Raw genomic sequence first — 20,461 nt, forward strand, 5'->3', positions numbered from 1 at the left:
AATGATAAAAGAAAAAACAAATACAGAAAAAAACGCAAAGAGGAACCAAACAACAAGAACTGAGAGTATCATGATATTGCAAAAGGAAGAAGAGCAGCAATGATCACGTAATCTCTATCCCGAGCTTGTTTAAAGTGATGCGTCCGTCATCTTTATGATACATCCGTGATATAATCAGACTAGGACGTGTGTATCATTGTGCGAATTCTTTTCAACAACAAAACAATTGCCTTTTTAACTGTCCAGGTAATGATGGACGATGGGCTACGGACGGGACCTAAGCACTTTTCAAACAGTATTTATCTCCTGACTACGTTCAAAACATAGTATAGCACAATCCTTTCTGCTTGTTTGGAACATGTCAAGTTTAGGTCTGACACGGTCTGGTTAGAAACAATAAACCACACGGATGCGCATGCACGCCAACATACACAAAGAAACATATAATAAGTAGTGCCTGGTGTCTATTTACAATACAGTCATGATGATCGTCGAATGCATAGACATTTTCAAATAGTAAATATTGAGTTCTTTACGGTAAGTCTAAAACTGATAAATGTCTGGCACTGTACTTCCAAACTATCGCATCTTCTTTCGAATTCCCTATGACCTAAAATGGCGGCCATAGTCTTCCGGTGCTACAGCTCCATCCGCTAGGGGTAAGAGGTCAAGATAAAGCGCCCTCTTCCGATTTGTACAACAGCAGTGGTGTGGTAAGTTCGCGCGTACGAGAATTGACCGGCTGTTTTCTGCAAAATGTAATTATTATCGTGCAGACGTGGAAGAAAAAACATTCTTAAAGTTTTTTATCGTTTGTTACGACTATTTTCTGAGCAACTACTAGCATTAGAAAAATACATACACTTAATTCTGTAACCTGCGCGTAAAACGCAAACAAACATGGCGGACAACGAGCAAGAGAGCAGCATGATGGCCGAGGCAGGAAATCATGCTTTAGATCCAAACACTGTCATAGAAACAGCACAAGATCTGGCCGAAGCAGAGTCAGAAAGTGTCAGTGAAGATATTTTGCATCAGGCTTTTGTCGAAGCTGAAGACTTTGACCACAGTTCAGTGCCATACACAGTTCAATCTGACGATGTGACATCGGTAACGCAGGAAATAGTAAATACAGTTGTCACAGACTCATCTTTGGATCCTACGACGGCAACACATATTGTAACAGCAGATGGTACATATGCCACTACAACATATAGAGTTGTGGGTACCTTACGTGATGGTACCATTTCTATACCAGATGAACTAATAGCACAGGCTGCTTCAGCGTCTGACAGCACAGAGCATGTTGTGGAAACATCAGAAGAGACTACAAATGTGATGGATTCGGTGGAGCAGCAGACGGAGTTTGTTGATGCACAAGAGCATGATGATCAGCAGTTACAAGAAACAGTTGAGAATGAGACTTGTGACGGGGAACAATCTATTGGTCAGCATGCTCTTGCGCCAGTGGAAGGAATACGGTTTACTTTAGTGACCGATAACCAAGCAAACTCAGCACCATTAGGATCCAGCCAAAACCCCATCCGCATCATACAACAGGGTAATCAGTATACACCTGTGCAGCAGTTAACAACAGAACAGCTACAGCAGATTATGCAGGTGGGCCATAGACATACTTTCATAGTTAAGCATCTTATTTTTTAACTCTGTGTCAGCTGATTGACTATAATAGGAACAATATTGTACAAAGACTGATGTAGAGGATTAAAATACAAGCTTGTTTTGTTGGCTACATTAGAGACGTCTGCAGCTTGCTGACAGTGGTCCCTGGCAAACAGTTTCTTTCTGCCTAATACCTTCTTAGTTCATATCTTTTTCCCACAGTAATCAATGATTTTTCTATTTTTAGAATTTCCCACTGTGACTTAAAATGGTTTTCTCTTGATCAGGAGTCAAGATATGAGGATTTCATAAAAAAGGTTTTTTATATATATATGTGTGTGTGCATGTTGTTAAGCACAGCATGCAGATCTACATAGGTGTGATTTTGAAAGAATATTCTTTTCATCTATGAGAAAGTTGTAGATTGTGATTTGTTCATGTTTTGTTCTATTTTATTTTAATCTTTGTGTTGCCTGTTTATAGCTACACTTTAAAAATAATCCCTGCAAAGCACACTTTGACAAAAATTGTGACATCACCAACATCAGCATCATTTTTACAGTATGCCTTGTTAGAGAGCTATGAATTTTTATGATAGGTTCAAAGTTGACAATAATATAACAGTTTTTCAAAGGTTTCAACCTGGGCAGCATCAGTTACCATTGCTAGCACTTTATATAAAAATCTATGATCAAATCCAATACAAAACCATATATTTACAGTGCTAATAGTGCAGCTCTAATGCTTACTTCAGTGTCATGATTTGTTCGTTAGCGTAGAGGGAAAAAAAATTCAAGACCTGATTTGTTGTCATTCACATCCAGCTAACTAAAGTAAGTTCTTAAACTGCATAAATATGTTATCTGAGATGTATTTTGTAAAGGTTTTGCATAACCTTTATGGAAATGGATGGCAGGTGGTCCGTCAGCAGCAACTAGCCCGGAATACTCAGGAATCAGGAGCCTCAATCCTTTTTAACACAGCCACCAACACACGCATCGTTTATCGTGTAATCTATCCGTCAGAGTTACACAAAGGTCAGCAGTCAGTCCAGCAGGTGACATCTCGTGGTACCTCAGCTGGAACTTCCGCTGTTCAGATCCAGCAGACTGTGCAGATGCCTAAGCGACAGTATCGCAAAAGAGGCAGAGAGGATGAAGATGACAAAGTAGATGGGCCAGAACTGTCCAAAGAAGAAAAGGAAGAGAGAAAAAAGCATCGGCCTCGTACCAGGTCTGGACGTGTTTCTAAACCTCCAAAGCATATGGTGAAAGACTACAAGCACATACATGTGCTGGACTGGGATGAAGATTATGATGATTCAGATGGAGGTTATTCAGACTATAAGAATAGTGATGAGGAGGGAAAGGAAAGGACAAAAGAGAGAAGGGATATGTCAGGAGATTCAAGTCTCAACACAGGTGAGCTTTAAAAAAAAACCAACCGCACATTCATCAGGTTTTTTTTCACATTTTTAGAATGTTTCTACATTTTGCTCTTAATGTATATCTGTGTCGGTGCGCAGTTTTACTGGAGGATTTTTAAAAATGTAATTTACATTTGGGAATAATGATTATTTTTTCACCATATGCCATTAAATAAAAACCTGTAAGTTTTATTTGCTGTTACTTTTGTGAAATTTAGAATTATACAGCTTTCTTAGACATTTTAAAGTGTCAAAAATTATTTTAACTTCAAATTACATAGGCAGGATGTAATTTCTCACTTCTTGGAATCCTCACAGATTATATGTTGACAGGATTAGGTTCAACACGACCAAAGAATTACAGATGCCAACAGTGTGATAAGTCATACATTGGACGGGCAGGGCTTGGACGACATTATCGGTTAAATCCAAGTCATGGAAGTCTTCCAGAAGAAACACCAGAAGAGAAAGGTATCCGGATGTTGTTATGTAGTTTAGCAAGTCTGAAGTTTTAGAGTTTATTCTCTGTGTATGTTCTTTGTGTATAATAATATTTTTTATTCTTTTTTTTTAAGGCAACCTGGTTCATATCAACATCAAATATTGCTGGTTTCATGCATATAAACATTGTATGGGTGTAGAGAAGCATCTTTTCTTTTGTATTGAATAATAGCAAAATAAAACACTGTATTCCACACGGTGTAACCCTATAGTGTACGTAGTCGTGGAGATCTCATTCTCAAGCATTCTGTCACATATAAGGCAGCTTTAATGGCTACTTTATCCTTGAGGTTCTTACACAGCAGGTGAACCTTAAAACGAGAATCTACGATAGAAAAATTTCATGTAGAGATGAATATTTAGGATTTATTCATAGAAAGAGGTACAGGTCTCCCATGCTTCTGTAATCATACTGCTCACCATTAGTATTAATGGTAGTTTGGTTAAAGCAAAAAAACAGCAGTTGGCACAGCAGTTGGCTTTTTATCCATTTTTGCTTTCTGATTCCAAAATCTCCTAAAATATTTAACTTACATGTAAAGGCTTCATACCAGCAGTCCTTATACCAAAAGATATGAATGGGCTTTAGGGTGTTGAAAACATGAATATACATGTGTAAAAAGTGGGTGCTGATTTATGCTTGATCCCGATGTCTTTTTTGCTCCTCGGCTTAGACACTGCATTCTATCATGAGGTTGGCAGAAGACAACATAAGTTTGTTTGTTTTTTAATGGTAATTTTCATGTACCTTTTCATCTTTGTCTTACAAATGCCTTTGCTTTTTAGCAATTTGGTTAGCAATTTTCTGTTTGTGTTCTTCCAGAAAAAGCTAATGGCCTTGCTGCTACAGAAAACAGCTCGGTATTTAGCACTGTTTCTATAAATAATACAAGCACCCCAGCAGGAACAATAGTTGTCACAGGAGCAAGCAGTGTGGGTAGCAGTATTGGCAACCTTTCTGAGGATAGCAATACACAAGATTCAATTCCTAGCAGCACAGGAGCAACATCACCAGTTACTACAAGGACTCGAAGGCCTTATAGAGGCAGAGGGGGTTATCGCGGAAGGTGGGCCTATTATCACCAGACAGCTCCTTTGAGGAGAAAACAAAAACTGAAAGAGGTGAGTTAGGTGCTTGTTGACTAAAACTTAATGCAACTGTATCCTCATTCAGCAGTCATTTACAGTGCAGTGAACATAGATATATGTGCTCTGTTTGCACTGCTGAAGTATATAATAGAGAAACAGTTAAAGGGGGAAAATCTTGGACAAAAAGTTTCTATCTTTGACCTTTTTGACGGCATTTCCTATTTAGATTTACACCACAATTGCTGAAAATGACTGTGTGCAAGCAAGGAAAAAAATTAGCGTATATGCTGTATAATTTAGATGGTAAGAGACATGTCATTTTCATAAACTTTAGGCTTGAAGTACTTTTATGCATATTTCACATGATGCCAAAATTTATCAAAAAAATGAAAGATAAGTATTTATATAAGGAAAAAAATTAAATATTATCCTGGTTTTTTTTTTTTTAGTTACTCGTTTTACTTAAATCTAATAATAGTTTACTTAATCTTACTTTACGCTATGTTCTATGTTTTACAGAGCCAAAAGTTAACAGTAGTGCATTAAGAAAGCATATATGCAACCATATTTGTACATAGCAAAACATGGTAAAGTAAAATAATCTGAGCTTTTGTCTTTGACAGTTGATTAAAACATGTGAGGATGAGGACCTTATGGAAGTGGTGCTCCCTCGGTTAGTCAAGGTCATTACACCATGGGAGTTTATGCTGATGAAGATTGAATCTGATGGTTCAGCTCAACCCCGTGTGGATCAGATATATCGTGAATTTTACGCTTTGCATAAGCATGTCCGTCGAGTATGTCAGGAATGCTTACACCCTTCATCGTGCAAACAAAATGGTCTTCATGGAGATAACAGCAAGGACAGCACTGTGCACATGCTAAAGGTAAGATTGTTAAAATAGGATAATGGCAAGGGAATGTGCTTGTAAATGTGGGATTTTTCCTCTAAGTTTTGACCTAGTTTTTAACACTATTTTTGATGTTTCAGCTAGAAGATGCAGCTGTTGCCCAGTCCTTGGGATTTGAGACTGGTATGTATGAAGTGCGGGAAATGCCGGAACATGAGCAGAGTCCCTTCCGATATAAGTATCTCACATCTGATCCTAATGGACCAGCAGGTACTCCAGCAGAGAACCGCACCATTCAGGTAGTTACTCCAGAGGAACTTGTTTCACAGCAGCCCAGCAGGCGTCAGAAGGTTACATCTCTCCTGAACCCATCTGGCACCACAGGGTTGGTTCCGGCCACTGTGACTGCAAGTTCTCTTTTGACATCCATTGCATCTAATCAGGCTCTTACTGGAAATGTAGTTAAGCAGGAGCAATCAAAGACTGGCATAATGCACAGTGTAGCAATACAGCATCACGGGACTCCAGCAAAACAGTCTCAAAGACAACAACAGCAAAGGTTAATATTACCTGGCTCAAGTGTGTCCATTCTGAACACTGCCAGCCGAACTGTTTCCCCCCGCAGTGTCACAACTGTTGTTCCTGCCAACCAACAAGTCATCATGGTGAAGTCAGCCTCCCTTCATTCACCACAGATTTTGGCAGTCTCTTCTCCTGGCGTTTCTTCAAATCCACCAAGCTCGACTGAAATCCCACTTTCCCAGGCAGCAAATTTGGTGACTGTAGTTCCATCTACCCTGACCTCTAACTCGTTGTCTCTCTTGCAACAGACTTCATGTGATGTGACTTCTGATATTTCTTCCATGGCTCCAGTGGACTTCATGGATACTAGTGGAGATAGCCCAGTCAGTTCTGTGTCTTGTTTGTCTTCGGCCAATAGCAGTGGCGTGATTGCAGTGGTGTCAGGCTCATCTCTGCCAAATGGTTTAGCTGATTCTGAGGTGCTCAATATGTCAGGAAGAATAAAAATCAACGGAGTGTCTGAACGAGATAGAGTGTTGATGGGTAGCGTCCTGTCAGACATTCCTGCTTCTTCAGATTGTGGTGATAGTGTACTATTGACTTCCAATGCTCAGGATTCCTCCAGCTCTAGTGGTGCAATCAACTCCTTGTCTGAATCAAATACAAATTGTGCTGTGGAGGTCAAATGTGAAAATGGTGACATGTATGCCACTGACAGTTCCTGTCATCTGCAGGTTCTTCAGCAGGAAACAGCAGAGACCACCTTAATAACAAATGTAGATTCATCAGAACATATTACAAGCCTTGATGGTCAACTAAATGGTGATGTGCATCTGATGGAAACTGAAAATTGTGTACAAGACATGGCTTTAGAAGACCCTCACCATCTGATGGTTGAAAATAGTGAGGGACAGGTTGTAGGAGAAGACGAAGGTGAAGGTGTGGTTGTAGCTACGGAACAACAGGCTAGTCTGTTCCAGACAGAGGATGGTATTCTCATTATTCAAAACCCAGATGGAACCACGTTTCAGCTGCAGGGTGCTCAGGGTATTCCATTGGAGACTGTGCAAGCTTTGCTGGCCATGGAGGGTCATTTTGAGTCTGGAGACCAGATTCAGACTGAGCTGCAGCAATAACAAGATTTCATGCCATGCATGGGGTAGTTTATATAGCAATGCTATCATATACCCTGAATAGTTACATAGTTGATGGAGGACCAATGATTACTTGTTGAGGTCCAGAAATCCCTTATGGCAAGGTGCAGCCTTGTGGTGAGGGTGTCCTTTCACATCTGAAGTATCCCCTTGACTCCCTCCCCTTTAACTCCTTAATGTCCTGAATAGCTTTGTGAATGTTTGGATGCTTGAAGAAAGCAGGTATGCTTGAAGATTAGATTTATTGGGTGGTACACTTTTAGTGTGATTATGGGAAGTGATAAGGCTGTTACAAAAAAAGTTGGCTTGTTTTCAGGTTAATTAAATTGGTTAAAATGTTTTAAAGAATTGCAACAATAGTGAAACAAGTATTTTCAAGTATCACACTAAAAGGCATGTTACCAAAGCGTGTTTTATCCAAAAGTAAAAATGCTGATGAAACATCTTGATCTCGAGTTAATTTGGTTGTCTCTTCCACCCATCATTTGTTAATTTTAATGTGAGCAGTAATAGTTTTTGTGCATTTTTTTTTTGTGAGGAATGAGACATTTAGATAATGTTTAAAAATGTGTTAATGGAACAGGAAAATGCTTTTTTAATGAGTTTTGGCAGTATCTGGGAGGAAAGGATTTTGCATCCCAGTGACATTAAGTAGAATAAAAACTTTTTTTTTTTAATTCGAGGCTGGCTTGTTTTGTGAAAACTGCTGTCCTGCCAATTTAAATTATGAAAATACCACATTAGTGGTTTTCTGTATCAATTTTAATTGGTGCTTAAAAACATAAAACTAAGAGCAAGCAAGGATTTTAGGTTTAGGGTTTTTTTCTGTGTGTTTTTAAATCACTTAAGTCAGCACACACATGATGGAATATAGCATTTGGTTTAATGTTGTCTTGCCTTGATAGAGAATGAGATATAGTTCCTATTGTATTTGGAAGAAAATGTTGTATTTGGAGTGCAACTGACAATGGCAGCAGTCCTATATTTTTTGGTCGAAAGAATGATTGAAACATTGAGGGAAAAAAGTTGATGGTCAGCTTGTATGAAGGACTGTTTTTTGAGGCAGCATTTGATACCAACCACATTCTATGTATGCATTTATGGTTTTGAGTTCTAGTCAGAACCCATCAACCATATTATAAGAGCTTGTGCCTTTTTCTTTATGACATTAAAATAATGTTTAAAAAGAAAAATATTAAATGTGCATTAGGCACCATTTTCCCCCAGTATGTTATTGTTACTTTTTATACTGGATAATGCAATCAGTACATGTTACTCATTGTGTTAAATTAAAGAAAAATACATGATCATATGCTTGCTTTTCTCCTTCGTTAATAACTTTATTTGCCCCAGTCTATGTGTGCAAGAATGAAGTTTTTAGAGATTTACATAGCTGATGGGTATGTTAGATGTTGAAAGACTGTAAAGATTGGCTCAAAACCATAACTTGATCCATTAAAAGAGGTTTGAAAATGAAAATGTGAGGCATAACAAGATTATGCAACCATTCTTCTTGGTAAACTTAAGTGCAAAATATGCTACAGTACAAGTTATCAAGAAAGAAGGGCTGTGTCCAAATGAATATGACTAAAGATTTCACATTCTCCCTCCCACACAATACAAATAGTATGCATGCTCTCATAACCAAATAATGTGGTGAAATCTGGAGATGCAAAGCATAGGTAGCATAAACAGAAAACAATTTTTAGGAATGTACAGAATTGTCATTGCCTGTCTTTACTGTTGCAACCTTTCCAAGGAAGGAGATGTGATATTTCTACAATTCTTATCTTCATTCTGTCCTCCATATACCTCTTGAAAAATGTGGGTATACTTTCTTATGTGGGCTTCTATGTTTGAAATTGCTTTTACTCCCAGTTTCTGGCATTCAAGATTAAAACATTTCTGAAATTTTCTTTTGTCAATTCTGATTCTGCTTGCTTTCATTTACCTGTTTCTTTTTCTTTGCGGTTTACCATTTGGGTTGGCGTTTATGTTGCAAGATATGAGCATGTTTAAAATACAACTTCTGCACAATTTCTCATAGACAATAAAAATGAGCCTATTGAACTGAATGTGAACACTTACATTTACATCTCTTCTGACACTATTTTCATGTATGAAAATGGTTATTGCCCTTTGCACCTCTACTGAAAGTGAACTAAAACTGATATAAGTTAATGTAAAGATTAAAAATGTACTGAACAATTTAAACTAGAAAATTTAATCCAATCCTTTGGTTTGTCTTTCAGCTTTTCACATTCAGCAGTACACCAAGAAGTTAATGAAGTTTTCTTATGTTCAGCTATATGGAATTATTCTTTATCCTAGCAGTTTTTAATGACGAAAACAATTAGATTTTACCACCAGCATTAGTGGGCATACAGTTTTAGCTGAATTTTGTTTGAAAGTGGATTGTGAATGTGAACGTGTAACACATCACAGAACAACTTTTGGAATCATTGATAGCCAGTGCTAGAGATCTTAGCAATTATTAAAGATGTATTACCATAACAGTCTGTCTACTTTGTGTGAAAACAAAGAGGTGTAAAACCCTTTACAAAATGCCTTTGCGACTACTGATGCTCATATTTTTGCACTCTGCATAGAACACAGGTGTTGACTCAGTTTTTGAAAACTAGTATTTGTAAAGAACTTTACATATAAAACTGTAGAATGTGGCCACAGTCTGGTATATATTACATCTGATTCAATCAGTATGTTGTAAATGCTCAGAGTAGTGTGAACAGCCTGAGAATGCTAATTTTTTACTATTGTCTGCACAGTTGTATTCACAGTTAAGATGGAAATTAATAAAGCTGTATTCAGCATTAATACTCAACAAAAAGAGCAACATGATAAGGTTAAGGTACAGTTACAGTTGCAAACATCATCAATGAGAGGGTATAAATTTCAGCTGTGTACTCAGATGCAGTCATGGAAAATCTTACATAGTATTTTACCCAGTATCTGATAATAGTCTAGCAATGAATTACTACTCATAATTAAGTGCTGCTGATCAACCATTGATCTGACACTGAAAGCTATGCCATAAAAGGTTCAAATTATTAAGAATCTTGCTAAATAAAGATAATGCTCTCCTGCACTGTTGTATTATCTCCCTTCAAAATGAGCATATTTTATTCTCTTAGCCTACTTTCCATAATAAGGGAGAGAATGTATGTGGGAGTGTCTCCCTTTCCATACCTGCCACTTACCTACAAATGAATCCTTCAAATCTGCACAGAAAACCACCTCTTCCATGAGCATTACCCCTAACAGTCCACGCTAATTCTTTTAACCGCCTCCCTCCTTTTTCACTTATTGCTACTTTCCTACTTTTCTTCCTCTGAAGGGTCATGATATTCTCAGTTCTTGTTGCTTGGTTCTTCGTTGCGTTTTCTATTTGTTGTCAGTCCTGTTGTTTATTCTGTATGCAGTCTATATCTTATTCTCGTTTTAAGAGCTAAGAGCATGGTCCTTACATATTGAGTATGCACTATACAAATCTTTCATTTATTATTGTCTGTATGTATATGGTGCACCACTGTTTCTAGAAGTATTTAAAAAAAAAATCTGTTCAGTTTTCATCCCTATGTAAAATATTGTTTGGTAATCATATTGACAGCTCCACTGGAGGTCAAGTGTATCAATTTAGAAATTAGGGTTCGAGTTAGCACGAAAATTTAGAAAAGAATGATACTTTATAAAGTCCTTATATTTAACTTTATACATATTAAATCTTTATCGGTAAAAGCCACCATTACTCCACATTAAGAGCAATCTTGCAATCCCTTTTTTTCTTTTAAACATTTGTGTACAAAAAACTTTTTACATAAGTAATTTTGTTTCCGTATAGTTTTTTAGAATCTGTTCATGTTAAATATTAGTCAGGGTGCAGCAAACTTTCTTGTTTATTTCCTCTTTACTTTTCCTGAAGACCAAAGAGCATAAATTCTGGACTGGGTTGCATAATCATGCATATTTCCTTTGCTAACACACACACATTTTTAGGATCTGTTTTAGAGAAATTTATGTTCACTTTCATGTATGATGAAGTTATCTAGCAAACCTTTTTTTTTTTTAAATTACGATTGTTGTTAGTGTGTATTGTCGTTTTGGTGGACATGATTTTCATCCACATAGCTTATTTTCAAGTTTCATGTATATATCATAAATAACATACATATATGAAAATCATATGCACATAAATATAACTCCTCAAACATTAGCCATCAACATCTTATCCACTTTATCTTTGTTACACTTAATTCTGCATCATTAAAATGCTGTAAAAATATGTGTCAGTCTCATGTCTCAGATGGAACTGGCATTTGTTTTAAACTGAAATTCCATACAGAGACTTCCACGTCTTAATGTGAAAAGCCAAAACTTTGTGCAAATATTCTCTTGTTATTGCTGATTAAATTAAGTCATAGGCGTATGCTTACAGTGTGTTCACTTTATTTTTTGTGTTTATTAATGTTAGGCCTGAAGAATTTGCAAGTCTTGTTGCATGACTTAGTAATATGACTGTAAAGCGATTCATCTTAAGAAACTCTCATTCTCTTTAAAATTAATCTTAAATGTGTTCAGCACAGAACTAGAAAAATAATGCTAATTAAACAATTTACGATGTTGAGCTCTTTGAACTGGTAATATGAATCAAGGCTAGAGGTGTTAAAGCAAAGCCTTATCTATCTCCCACACAGTACAAACCTTTCTCATCAAATCTCTTTCTTATCTTGTATCACATGTCTGTAAATCTTAACAAACCAGAAGCCAAAGGAGATTTGGGAATAAATAAATGAGGTGAGTTGCATAAAGTCTGTAGGAGCCCATATTGATAGCCCTTTGCTAGAGATAACGCCTTTAGGCAGGGGTTTTGTGTTCTAGAATCACCAATGATCCTGCCTTATAGTGCTGCTTTATTACACTTGAAAGCTTCAAATTTTACATTTACATTTGGAAAAAATAGAGATGAAAAACACGACATAATCAGCTTATTAAAGCAACTCTATCATTATATATCACTGTGACATACTTCTTCCTCCACTCATAAGCTAACATTCAGTGAAGCCAAAAAAAAAATTTTTTTAATGCAAAACTGTCATCTGTGACCTGTTTCAAAGAGAAGACTTTCCAGCAGATCATTACAGTTTAAATAGGGCTCATGTGACCAGGCAGATAAGTAAAACATGAGCGTGTTGCGAGTCTCTGCATGGGCTACAAACTGTACCAACTTCTGCTTCAAGCTGTGCTCTTTTTTATACATTGTGTGAATGGCACTGAATGTGTCCACTGCAAACAAAACAAAAAACTATAAATTGAAATATGTATTGCTGAAAACATTCTCACAATATGTGACTGACAATGAAATATTGACGCCATGTATTTCAGAAAAAAAATCGACAACTTAAGATTTAAAATTCAAATATATTTCCTAAAAAAAAAAAAAAAAAGAGGCCTACCAAACTGTTCGATGGGCCATGTCTTGAAAAGGAAAGCATTCACATCGTTTTGATACTGATTCAAAGTGTGTAGACCTTGGATAGTTGAAGAGAGGGACTCCAGTTTGTTGACTATTTTTTCCTGAAAAAAAAACCAAAACAAAACATATAAGGGCAGCTGATCATTTGTTGCAGCTGATCATATGTTACACTTTAGTTGAATCAAGTATATGAAGTTATTTTTGTTTAATGGGGTATACTTTCTTTTCTTTTGGGAGGGTGGTTGTGATTTTTTGCATCATTTTCGACCAGTTGGAAACGATGAGTGTGTGGGTGCGACCTGACCAAAGTCTACAAAACAGTAACTCTTCACAAATAGTGAATTCCATCTTATCCAGTGAGATAAGTGTCTTTTTTTAAATATAAATATCTAAAAGAAATGAAATGTGTACCTTTCCTGAGAGAGAGACTGCTCATAGTGTTGACCCAATTCATTCCAATACAACTTACACACTACCCCCACCCCCTACTGAGCCTTGGTTTCTACAGATTTTCCCACTCTCTCTACCCTGAATGAGGATTGCATGTTCAATAATAACTTGCACAGCAGTTCTTACCATTGATCTGCAAACAGCAAGAAGTGCCTCACATTTGGGTTCCAAAGATAAGGGCAAAAAAGAGTTGTTTGTTTGAGAATCATCTGCTACATTCTTAGATCTGAAATATAGTAACATGATTGCACTTTTATTGCAAAGTTTACATTGTAGTTTTATGGCCTGTAAAACTCTAGCGACCAGTGTCTAGACAGATTAACCCAGATGCTTTTCTGCTTTCAAGATGGTTTTTAAAGGGGGTAAGAGTGTGCGTGGGAGGGGGAGGGTGTAGGAGAGGTGTGTATTCACGTGGGTGAGAGACTGTGTGCAATTTTGGATGTGTATATCTGCAGGTGTGTATATATATGTCACATTCAACATGATCATCATAAATTCACAAAACTACAGGTATTTCTTAAAATGCTCTACATACTGGATATCCATTTTACATGCTGTGATTTCGCTGATAATGGCTGCTCCATCTCTGTTAAGAGCTGTCCATTTCAGAAGAAGATTGTGCACGTCTGCTACTGAGTCCTTTAATTTGCACTGCAATCCCGTCAGTCTATGGCCTTTATCATCACCCAGCTTTGAAGCTAAATTTGTAAACACGGAATAAGAATGGGTTTAGACATGTGTTAAACTGCCTGCAGTACAATAACAGTTACACATAATTATACAATATTAACATATACCATTCATTAAGACATTCCTCACCAGGCGATTTGAAAGGCGAAAAGGAAGAGTCCATCCTAAAAGCGTCCTTCGTGCTTGCAGAGAATTTAAACTTTAAAATCTCTGGTGTTTGGCATCAAAATGTAAGGGAAGCTATCGTCGCTGCTTCCGATGAAGTTAAAGGGATGTAACTCTAGATGAGAGTGCAAAGGTTAACATTGTTTATTGGTGAGCACGGACTGTCCCTGGTACGAGCAATCCGCGTATATGAACGAAGCTTCTTAACTGAGGCATTTGAATGCTTATAGACGTGATCTGTACTTATTTTAGTCGCATTTCAGCATGTATGATTGTATGTTGATTTTAAGAACTTTCTGTTACGGATATCGTACTTATTCTTATCACGATTATTGCTATAGCTGCACACACCATGAATCAACAGTACAATGCGCTTATTCGTATTTCATACTTTTCTGCTGTCAGTCCAAAAGCAACTGACCTTTTCTTCGCCGATTTTCATTTCTCGATTAGTCGTATGGATCTCACACTTTTTTTTGCGTTTTTCTCGCTGAACACCAAATTAACTGTGCTGCTTTGTCTTTTTAAACCGTGGCTTGGATATTCTGGTTTCAGATTTCTCCTCGGGCACGCTGCACTTTTTCAGCATCTGGCACCTGTTTACCCTGCTTTGTCGTTATAGAGCTATACCAAACAGTCGTGTCCTTCAACGTTTTAATACAATTTCTGCTTGGTGATCATGTGGAAATACTCTTCCGACGATCTTATGTTTCTGATTATTGATCAATTCTGTCTTCGTGTTGTTTTTCAGGGCTTACGCTGGGATATCACGCTATAAAAACTTATATCACGATATAAAACCGAGAACAAACACTTTATTATTTCCTTTTAAGCTGCAGTTTCCGTATGATCCCCCAAACTTACCTTTCCCGTTTGTGCTGTCTGTGAGATCTTTTCATACTGAGCTTTTCAGATGTGGTTTGTGCGCAGGTTTTCCTGTCTTTTGGTGTGTTTTTTCTGTTTGTTTGCTGACATAATACACATATGGACACAGCACAGTATATGTCAGCAAAAAACGTACATTTTATGTCTGTCTTACTTTGAATATATTAGCCTTACTCCTGTTAAGCACATCACGCCTTCTGCTAAGTAGGGAAATGCATTATATAAATTCCCTTTATTGTCATTATTTGCTAGATTAGTTTAAAACACCAACTCCCTTTTTAAAGAAAAAATAAACCATTTTAAATTAGTCGTTAACAGTTTATGAAAGCTATGAGTAATTTTTTGTTGTTGCAGCCCCATATAAAATACAGACCAACACAAGTGTGTGATGGATGTGGTAGTTGTTGGAAGTTGCAATGTAGACTTAATCTGGTAAAGTAGATAAATATTTCATAACCAGTTAATGAATCAACAATGGGCCATGCATAGATTGGTGTATACCATTATATGTTATCCTATGACGTAATGAACAGACATTCAGATTCAAAATCTCTGTTGAAACAAGCACTGTGTACCTCATTATTCTGTCTAAAGAATAAGATGGAAACATTTGTAGCTGGGAAAACTTATTGGAGTTTATTGGTTAAATGTATAGTGCCACCTCAAGATGTCTATCGATATTAAGAACCTGTTTAGATTTTCATAGTCTAAATATTGTTCTTTTTGATGTCTCAGAAGGTCCTTAAATCATGCTAATCTGAAATTTACACACCATGATAAGCTAGAAGAAACTATTCTAGAATTACAGTCAGCCTCATTTTCTTTGCTATTTAATATTTTGGCATAGTATTATTCATATTGGAACAAATGTTGATAATGATTTAAAAATAATAATATGCTGATTTGTATAACGTTTTCCCCACTATTAAAGGTGGGCTCAAAGCGCTTTAAAACTAAAAGTGCATTTAACTGATTAAGGTAAAAAAGTCCAAAGCATATGTGCTCTGTCTTGCAAGTTACACACCAAGACAGCCCAGGCCAGGGGAAACAATTCATGGCACCAAGTTTCATACAGGATATGGGGGGAAAGGTGCCAACCAGTGTGTGATGGCAGCTAAACTTGGGGCCAGAACTGCAATGGTTGCTAAGGTAACAGTTTACAGGAAAAAGTATTTAACAGAAATGCCCCTAATATTAGTAGAACAATTTTTTTTATCCTTGTCAGATATTTGGCCGTCATAGAGTCTTTTAGTAAATTAACTCTTAAAGCACAATCGTGGCTTTGCCAGGGAAAAACGGAGAAGGCAATTTTCATTACTTTTATTGCAAAGTTAAAGCTTTCTCCTTTCCAAAAGTTTATTGATTTCTTGTTCTTATATTAACCTGAGAGCAGCAATAATAAAAAAACAAACATCACCTACTGTGGTCTTCACAATCTCTATAGTTATTAGCCAGTCTTTATAATACTTATACTTTTATGCAGTGCTAAGAGGGTTAACTGCTGTTAGTAACATCCACTTCCTTTCATGAAATACACTATGTGATATTTATACAGTCATTCAGCATGGACAAACTATGTGTTATATATTATTCAGTATAGACAAAATGCCTCTAATGTCTCTTTTTAAGTTACCCTGCTTATTACAATATTAAGAATACAGTGTTTCAAGCTTGTAAAATGCTTTTGTGTTTATAATTTCAGTGTATTTATGTTTTTTCAGTAAGAAGTTTTCGTTGTTAAACAGTTTATGGGCATTATTTGTATTGTTGTTTTACCAATTTATAGCACAATCTCATTTTCCTCAAGGATTTTAAATACAATATTAATAAAACATTTTGTTTATTTTAGCTGGGCAATGATTTTTATGGCAACAACACAAAGGAAAACTTTAAGCAACATGAAGTCGATGATAGTAAGTATGTTGTTTTTAAAAATTTTCATGAATCCTCTTAGATTAAAATAGTTTGAAATAAATGTTATTCCTTGTGCAAAGTTTTTTGTCAATTTACTTTTGATCAAGGATAATAGACGTCTACAGGCTTCTGTAATGATTATCAGCTAGTTTTTACAATGTTATTCAGCTGTCTGACACTATACTGCCCAGAAATTGTCCTAGTCCTTCCATAATTCTTTTTTTCTTTTTGAAAGAAAATTCCATTTGTATCCTTTTTTTAATACTCTTGTGCATTTCTATATCATACTTAATAGTTTCTTATGATAGGGTTATCATTAACTATTTCTTTAACAACCTTTTTATTCTTTTTTTCCAATTTCGCAGCTCATGTAAAACAAACTGACAGAGACTCATCAGGAGTTGCTTCAATCATTGTCAGTGAAGATGGTAATGGGAGCAGTAATATAACATTTGCCATGAAGCTTTACAAATAGCATTGTGAAAGTATTTAAAAAAATGGAAACTTTTAAAAATTGTTGTGAAAAGTCAACTTTATGGAATACAAAGGTGTTGTGGTAACAGCAGGTTTACTCTAACATTTCAATAACCAGCTCAGTGCAAATTAGTTGCTTTTCTCGCTATTATTAATATTGTTCGTCACTGAATATTTCAGTGCTTTAGCCAGATTATTGGGTCGTGTGGTTTACTCAAATTTGCTTCACCTAACTCATTCAGCTTTTATCATTAGGGATAAAAACAACAAATGAATATTCAGGGTAGTAGCTATGTTTATTTATACAAAAAAATTTTTTTTTAATGTTTTCCTTGTTACTTCCTGATCGTTTAGATGACTAAAGGATGATAATAATAGATTCTGCTGTGTGCTACAGGTCAGAACTCCATTGTTATTGTGTCGGGTGCAAACCTTCTGCTGTCAGAGGATGATGTGCATGCTGCAAAAGATCTTATAAGACATTCAAAAGTACTTGTGTGTCAGCTGGAAGTACCACCGTCAACATCACTTGCAGCTTTGAGACTTGCTAAGTCAAATAAAGGTGTTTGCATATTTGGAGAACAGTGTAAAGATTTTGGTTGACAGCTAACATATTTGCCTCTGAATGTATAGCTTATTTATTTAGAGAATTGGACTGGCCAGTTGGCAGTCCAGCTATTTTAATGGAGCATCTTAGTAGAAGAGTTACTCTCACCCTATACCTCTCTTGATTGGCTTATTTCTTTCTTTGCTCTGCATTTAATATATGATTCATTAATTTTCTTTTTTTTTTTTTTTCAGTATACAGCATTTTCAATCCCGCACCAGCAATCGAAAACCTGGATCCACAGTTCTATACTGCTTGTGATATGCTTTGTGCTAATGAATCTGAGGTGTGACTGTAATATGTTAACTTTGATTATTATGCAGAGGGGATGTGTGTGTATATGTGTGTGTGTATATGTGTGTGTGTGAGCATGTGTAAGAAATCCATGTTACATACTGAAGCAATCCTTTCAGGCTGAACTACTGACTGGAGTACCGATTACTGATGAACAAAGTGCAAAACTGGCTGCCAAAAAGCTACATGAGAAAGGATGTGACACAGTCCTTGTTACCATTGGTGACAAGGGTAGTGTACTGCATACATCTGGTCAAGAAGGGCTGCATATTCCTGCAGATTCTGTTGTGGCTGTGGACACTACAGTAGGTTCTGACATATCAGCAGCTCTGAACAACCTTGACTGCATATCCTTGTATTGATGTTGGGTGTTCTGTGCATTGCTTTTTTTTGCTGATTTCAATCCTTATTTGACTATCTTGTCTTGTCCAGCACCCTATTGCTTCAATCCTTTGCACAAGGTACAGGCTTTTACTGCATGTCAACCCTTTGCACAAGGTATAGGCTTTTACTGCATGTCAACCCTTTGCACAAGGTACGGGCTATTACTGCACGTTTTTCTCTAAAGACTTCACATTACTGCTACAGCAATTCAAGGGCACTTTACTGACAGTTTAAACAGTATACTGCATACTTCTATGACTTCACAAAGCATGTTCTGAGGAAGGAGATGTATCTTTATGTTCCATGTCCACAAATTACCTACAACTTAAAGCTTTTGTTTGAACTATATACTGTTAAATGAAAGATAAATGGACAGATAAATGATATGGCTGTCAGCATTATGTGAAAATTAATAGACTAGTCATTATTTTACAAAAAAAGAATTCACAAATTATTATATTATTTAATTATACATATTATTTAAAGGGGATGTTTACTTGCTTGTTTGTCTGTTGAATGTGCATACATGTACTCTGTTAGGAGATAGGAGGTACCTGACTGTGTTTAGAGTTCTTACATATTTCCCCACTTTTATTGTTCTTTTCTTCAGATAATAACAGAATTTATGTGAATGTTAATCAGTATTTCAAAAAAGGCTGAACAAAATCATCCAGTTTTATATAAGTATATTTTCCTTGTTGCCCTATTACACTTGGTTGTTGTTTTTTTTGTTTTGTGTTGTTTTTTTGTTTTTTTGTCATTTTTCTCAAAATGTTTTGTAAAACTTACTGCAGGGAGCTGGTGATGCATTCATCGGAGCACTTGCATTCTATAAAGCAACAATGCCAACTCTGTCTCTTGTGGAGTCAGTCAAGCGTGCCAGTATTATTGCTGCCATTAGTTGCAAATCGCGTGGAACTCAGTGTAGTTTTCCTTCTGCTGATCAGCTGAACCCTGCACTATTGACACTTTGAAAGAGAAATTGTGATACTAGTATTTAAGTAATACTATATAATAGAATATTTTTATAATGCAGCATTTGCACTTATTGCATTATCAATGACTGATATTTCTAGGATTTTGGGAGGTTTAGTACTTTTATGATAAACTATGATGTTTTTCCTTGATTTGCAAAATTGTCAAAGAAGTGCACATAACAGCATTATGTAGGACATATTTCATTATGAAGCTTTTATTTGCCTGTACATTTTCTGTCATAGTGTTTAATGTATATCTGCATGTGACCTTTGTAGCATTAAGAAACAACTTTTTTCTTAAATCAAAATAGTTCTGCAAAATAATTCTTCTATCATTCTTGTAAGTGTAAATCCTATTTGCCCTGAAATGTTTTGCATACTTTGTGACAAAAAGAATCTTCAGGTGGTTATGGTGTTTAATTTTGCAGATGCAATGACAGAACTGAGAACCGCAATCTAAGAAGTGTGGAAATTAATTAAACTTTTAATTTTGTAAAAACATTTTATGAACTGAAATACTGTCAAAAGAGAGGAAGCTCTCCGACTTTTTGCCCCCATTTATTGTCCTGGACTTACAGACTTTTAAGCGCACTTTGTTCATTTTTTTTATTTTTGGGGAGAAGACAGATTTTTAAATAACTGTAACTATTTGAATTGTTTTGAATATATATTTCCTGCAAGTGTATTTGCATATTTACCTTTAGAACTACCAAGCATTTTAAGACAGAGGTTTCATTATACTAGGGCTCATTTGTATTATTTTATGAGATGCTCTCTTGCACTCTTAGAATTATTTGTGACATTTTTTTTATGTAATAATTTTTTTAGGCTAGTTGATTGAATCATGTCTAGTTTCAATGGAGATGAAAGGGTTTATTTGAAAATGTACCCAACATTTTGGTCTTCCGATAAACTTTGTTTTGAAATCTTTTTGTGCAAATAAAATCAGAGTTGCTGCTTGGAA

General features: G+C 36.1%; 3 protein-coding genes across 6 annotated transcripts; 2 read left to right on the plus strand and 1 right to left on the minus strand.

Moving 5' to 3' along the window:
• Nucleotides 1–668: 668 nt before the first annotated feature.
• Nucleotides 669–8,478, plus strand: LOC112570035. Of its 2 annotated transcripts, none has more exons than XM_025248218.1 (6): nt 669–1,620; nt 2,540–3,044; nt 3,368–3,520; nt 4,374–4,672; nt 5,263–5,526; nt 5,631–8,478. In XM_025248218.1, the coding sequence occupies exons 1-6, from the start codon at nt 901–903 to the stop codon at nt 7,146–7,148; spliced, it is 3,459 nt and encodes a 1,152-aa protein (XP_025104003.1). In that variant the 5' UTR covers nt 669–900; the 3' UTR covers nt 7,149–8,478. The 2 variants fall into 2 exon arrangements, with proteins under 2 accessions (XP_025104003.1, XP_025104004.1); XM_025248219.1 differs by having other exon boundaries at nt 3,383–3,520.
• A 2,925-nt stretch (nt 8,479–11,403) lies between these two features.
• LOC112570037 (cyclin-dependent kinase 2-interacting protein-like) lies at nt 11,404–14,085 on the minus strand. Its single transcript, XM_025248224.1, has 5 exons — nt 13,927–14,085; nt 13,643–13,805; nt 13,234–13,333; nt 12,638–12,758; nt 11,404–12,467 (listed from the first exon to the last, which is right to left on the minus strand). The coding sequence occupies exons 1-5, from the start codon at nt 13,958–13,960 to the stop codon at nt 12,277–12,279; spliced, it is 609 nt and encodes a 202-aa protein (XP_025104009.1). The 5' UTR covers nt 13,961–14,085; the 3' UTR covers nt 11,404–12,276.
• On the plus strand, nt 14,043–20,461 carry LOC112570036 (ribokinase-like). Of its 3 annotated transcripts, none has more exons than XM_025248220.1 (9): nt 14,076–14,132; nt 15,202–15,279; nt 15,864–15,996; nt 16,697–16,760; nt 17,127–17,189; nt 17,633–17,797; nt 18,037–18,128; nt 18,256–18,441; nt 19,315–20,461. In XM_025248220.1, exons 2-9 carry the CDS (start codon nt 15,236–15,238, stop codon nt 19,492–19,494), a joined length of 927 nt encoding a protein of 308 aa, XP_025104005.1. In that variant the 5' UTR covers nt 14,076–14,132; nt 15,202–15,235; the 3' UTR covers nt 19,495–20,461. The 3 variants fall into 3 exon arrangements, with proteins under 3 accessions (XP_025104007.1, XP_025104005.1, XP_025104006.1); XM_025248221.1 differs by having other exon boundaries at nt 14,091–14,112; XM_025248222.1 differs by lacking the exon at nt 15,202–15,279 and having other exon boundaries at nt 14,043–14,132.

This window comes from Pomacea canaliculata, linkage group LG8, assembly GCF_003073045.1.
Source record: "Pomacea canaliculata isolate SZHN2017 linkage group LG8, ASM307304v1, whole genome shotgun sequence".
NCBI classification, from domain to species: Eukaryota; Metazoa; Mollusca; class Gastropoda; order Architaenioglossa; family Ampullariidae; genus Pomacea; species Pomacea canaliculata.

What these genes read in the sequence shown, in the direction of transcription:
- LOC112570037 (XM_025248224.1), bottom strand. Translation starts at nt 13,960, where the DNA reads ATGGACTCTTCCTTTTCGCCTTTCAAATCGCCTG. An exon ending in GCATGTAAAATGGATATCCA is followed by an intron (nt 13,334 to 13,642) that starts GTATGTAGAGCA and finishes ACTATATTTCAG; the next exon opens with ATCTAAGAATGTAGCAGATG. An exon ending in ATGGCCCATCGAACAGTTTG is followed by an intron (nt 12,468 to 12,637) that starts GTAGGCCTCTTT and finishes TTTTGTTTGCAG; the next exon opens with TGGACACATTCAGTGCCATT.
- LOC112570036 (XM_025248220.1), top strand. Translation starts at nt 15,236, where the DNA reads ATGGATGTGGTAGTTGTTGGAAGTTGCAATGTAGACTTAATCTG. An exon ending in GCAACATGAAGTCGATGATA is followed by an intron (nt 16,761 to 17,126) that starts GTAAGTATGTTG and finishes CCAATTTCGCAG; the next exon opens with CTCATGTAAAACAAACTGAC. An exon ending in ACTTGCTAAGTCAAATAAAG is followed by an intron (nt 17,798 to 18,036) that starts GTGTTTGCATAT and finishes TTTTTTTTTCAG; the next exon opens with TATACAGCATTTTCAATCCC.
- LOC112570035 (XM_025248218.1), top strand. Translation starts at nt 901, where the DNA reads ATGGCGGACAACGAGCAAGAGAGCAGCATGATGGCCGAGGCAGGAAAT. An exon ending in AGCTACAGCAGATTATGCAG is followed by an intron (nt 1,621 to 2,539) that starts GTGGGCCATAGA and finishes AATGGATGGCAG; the next exon opens with GTGGTCCGTCAGCAGCAACT. An exon ending in AGAAACACCAGAAGAGAAAG is followed by an intron (nt 3,521 to 4,373) that starts GTATCCGGATGT and finishes GTGTTCTTCCAG; the next exon opens with AAAAAGCTAATGGCCTTGCT.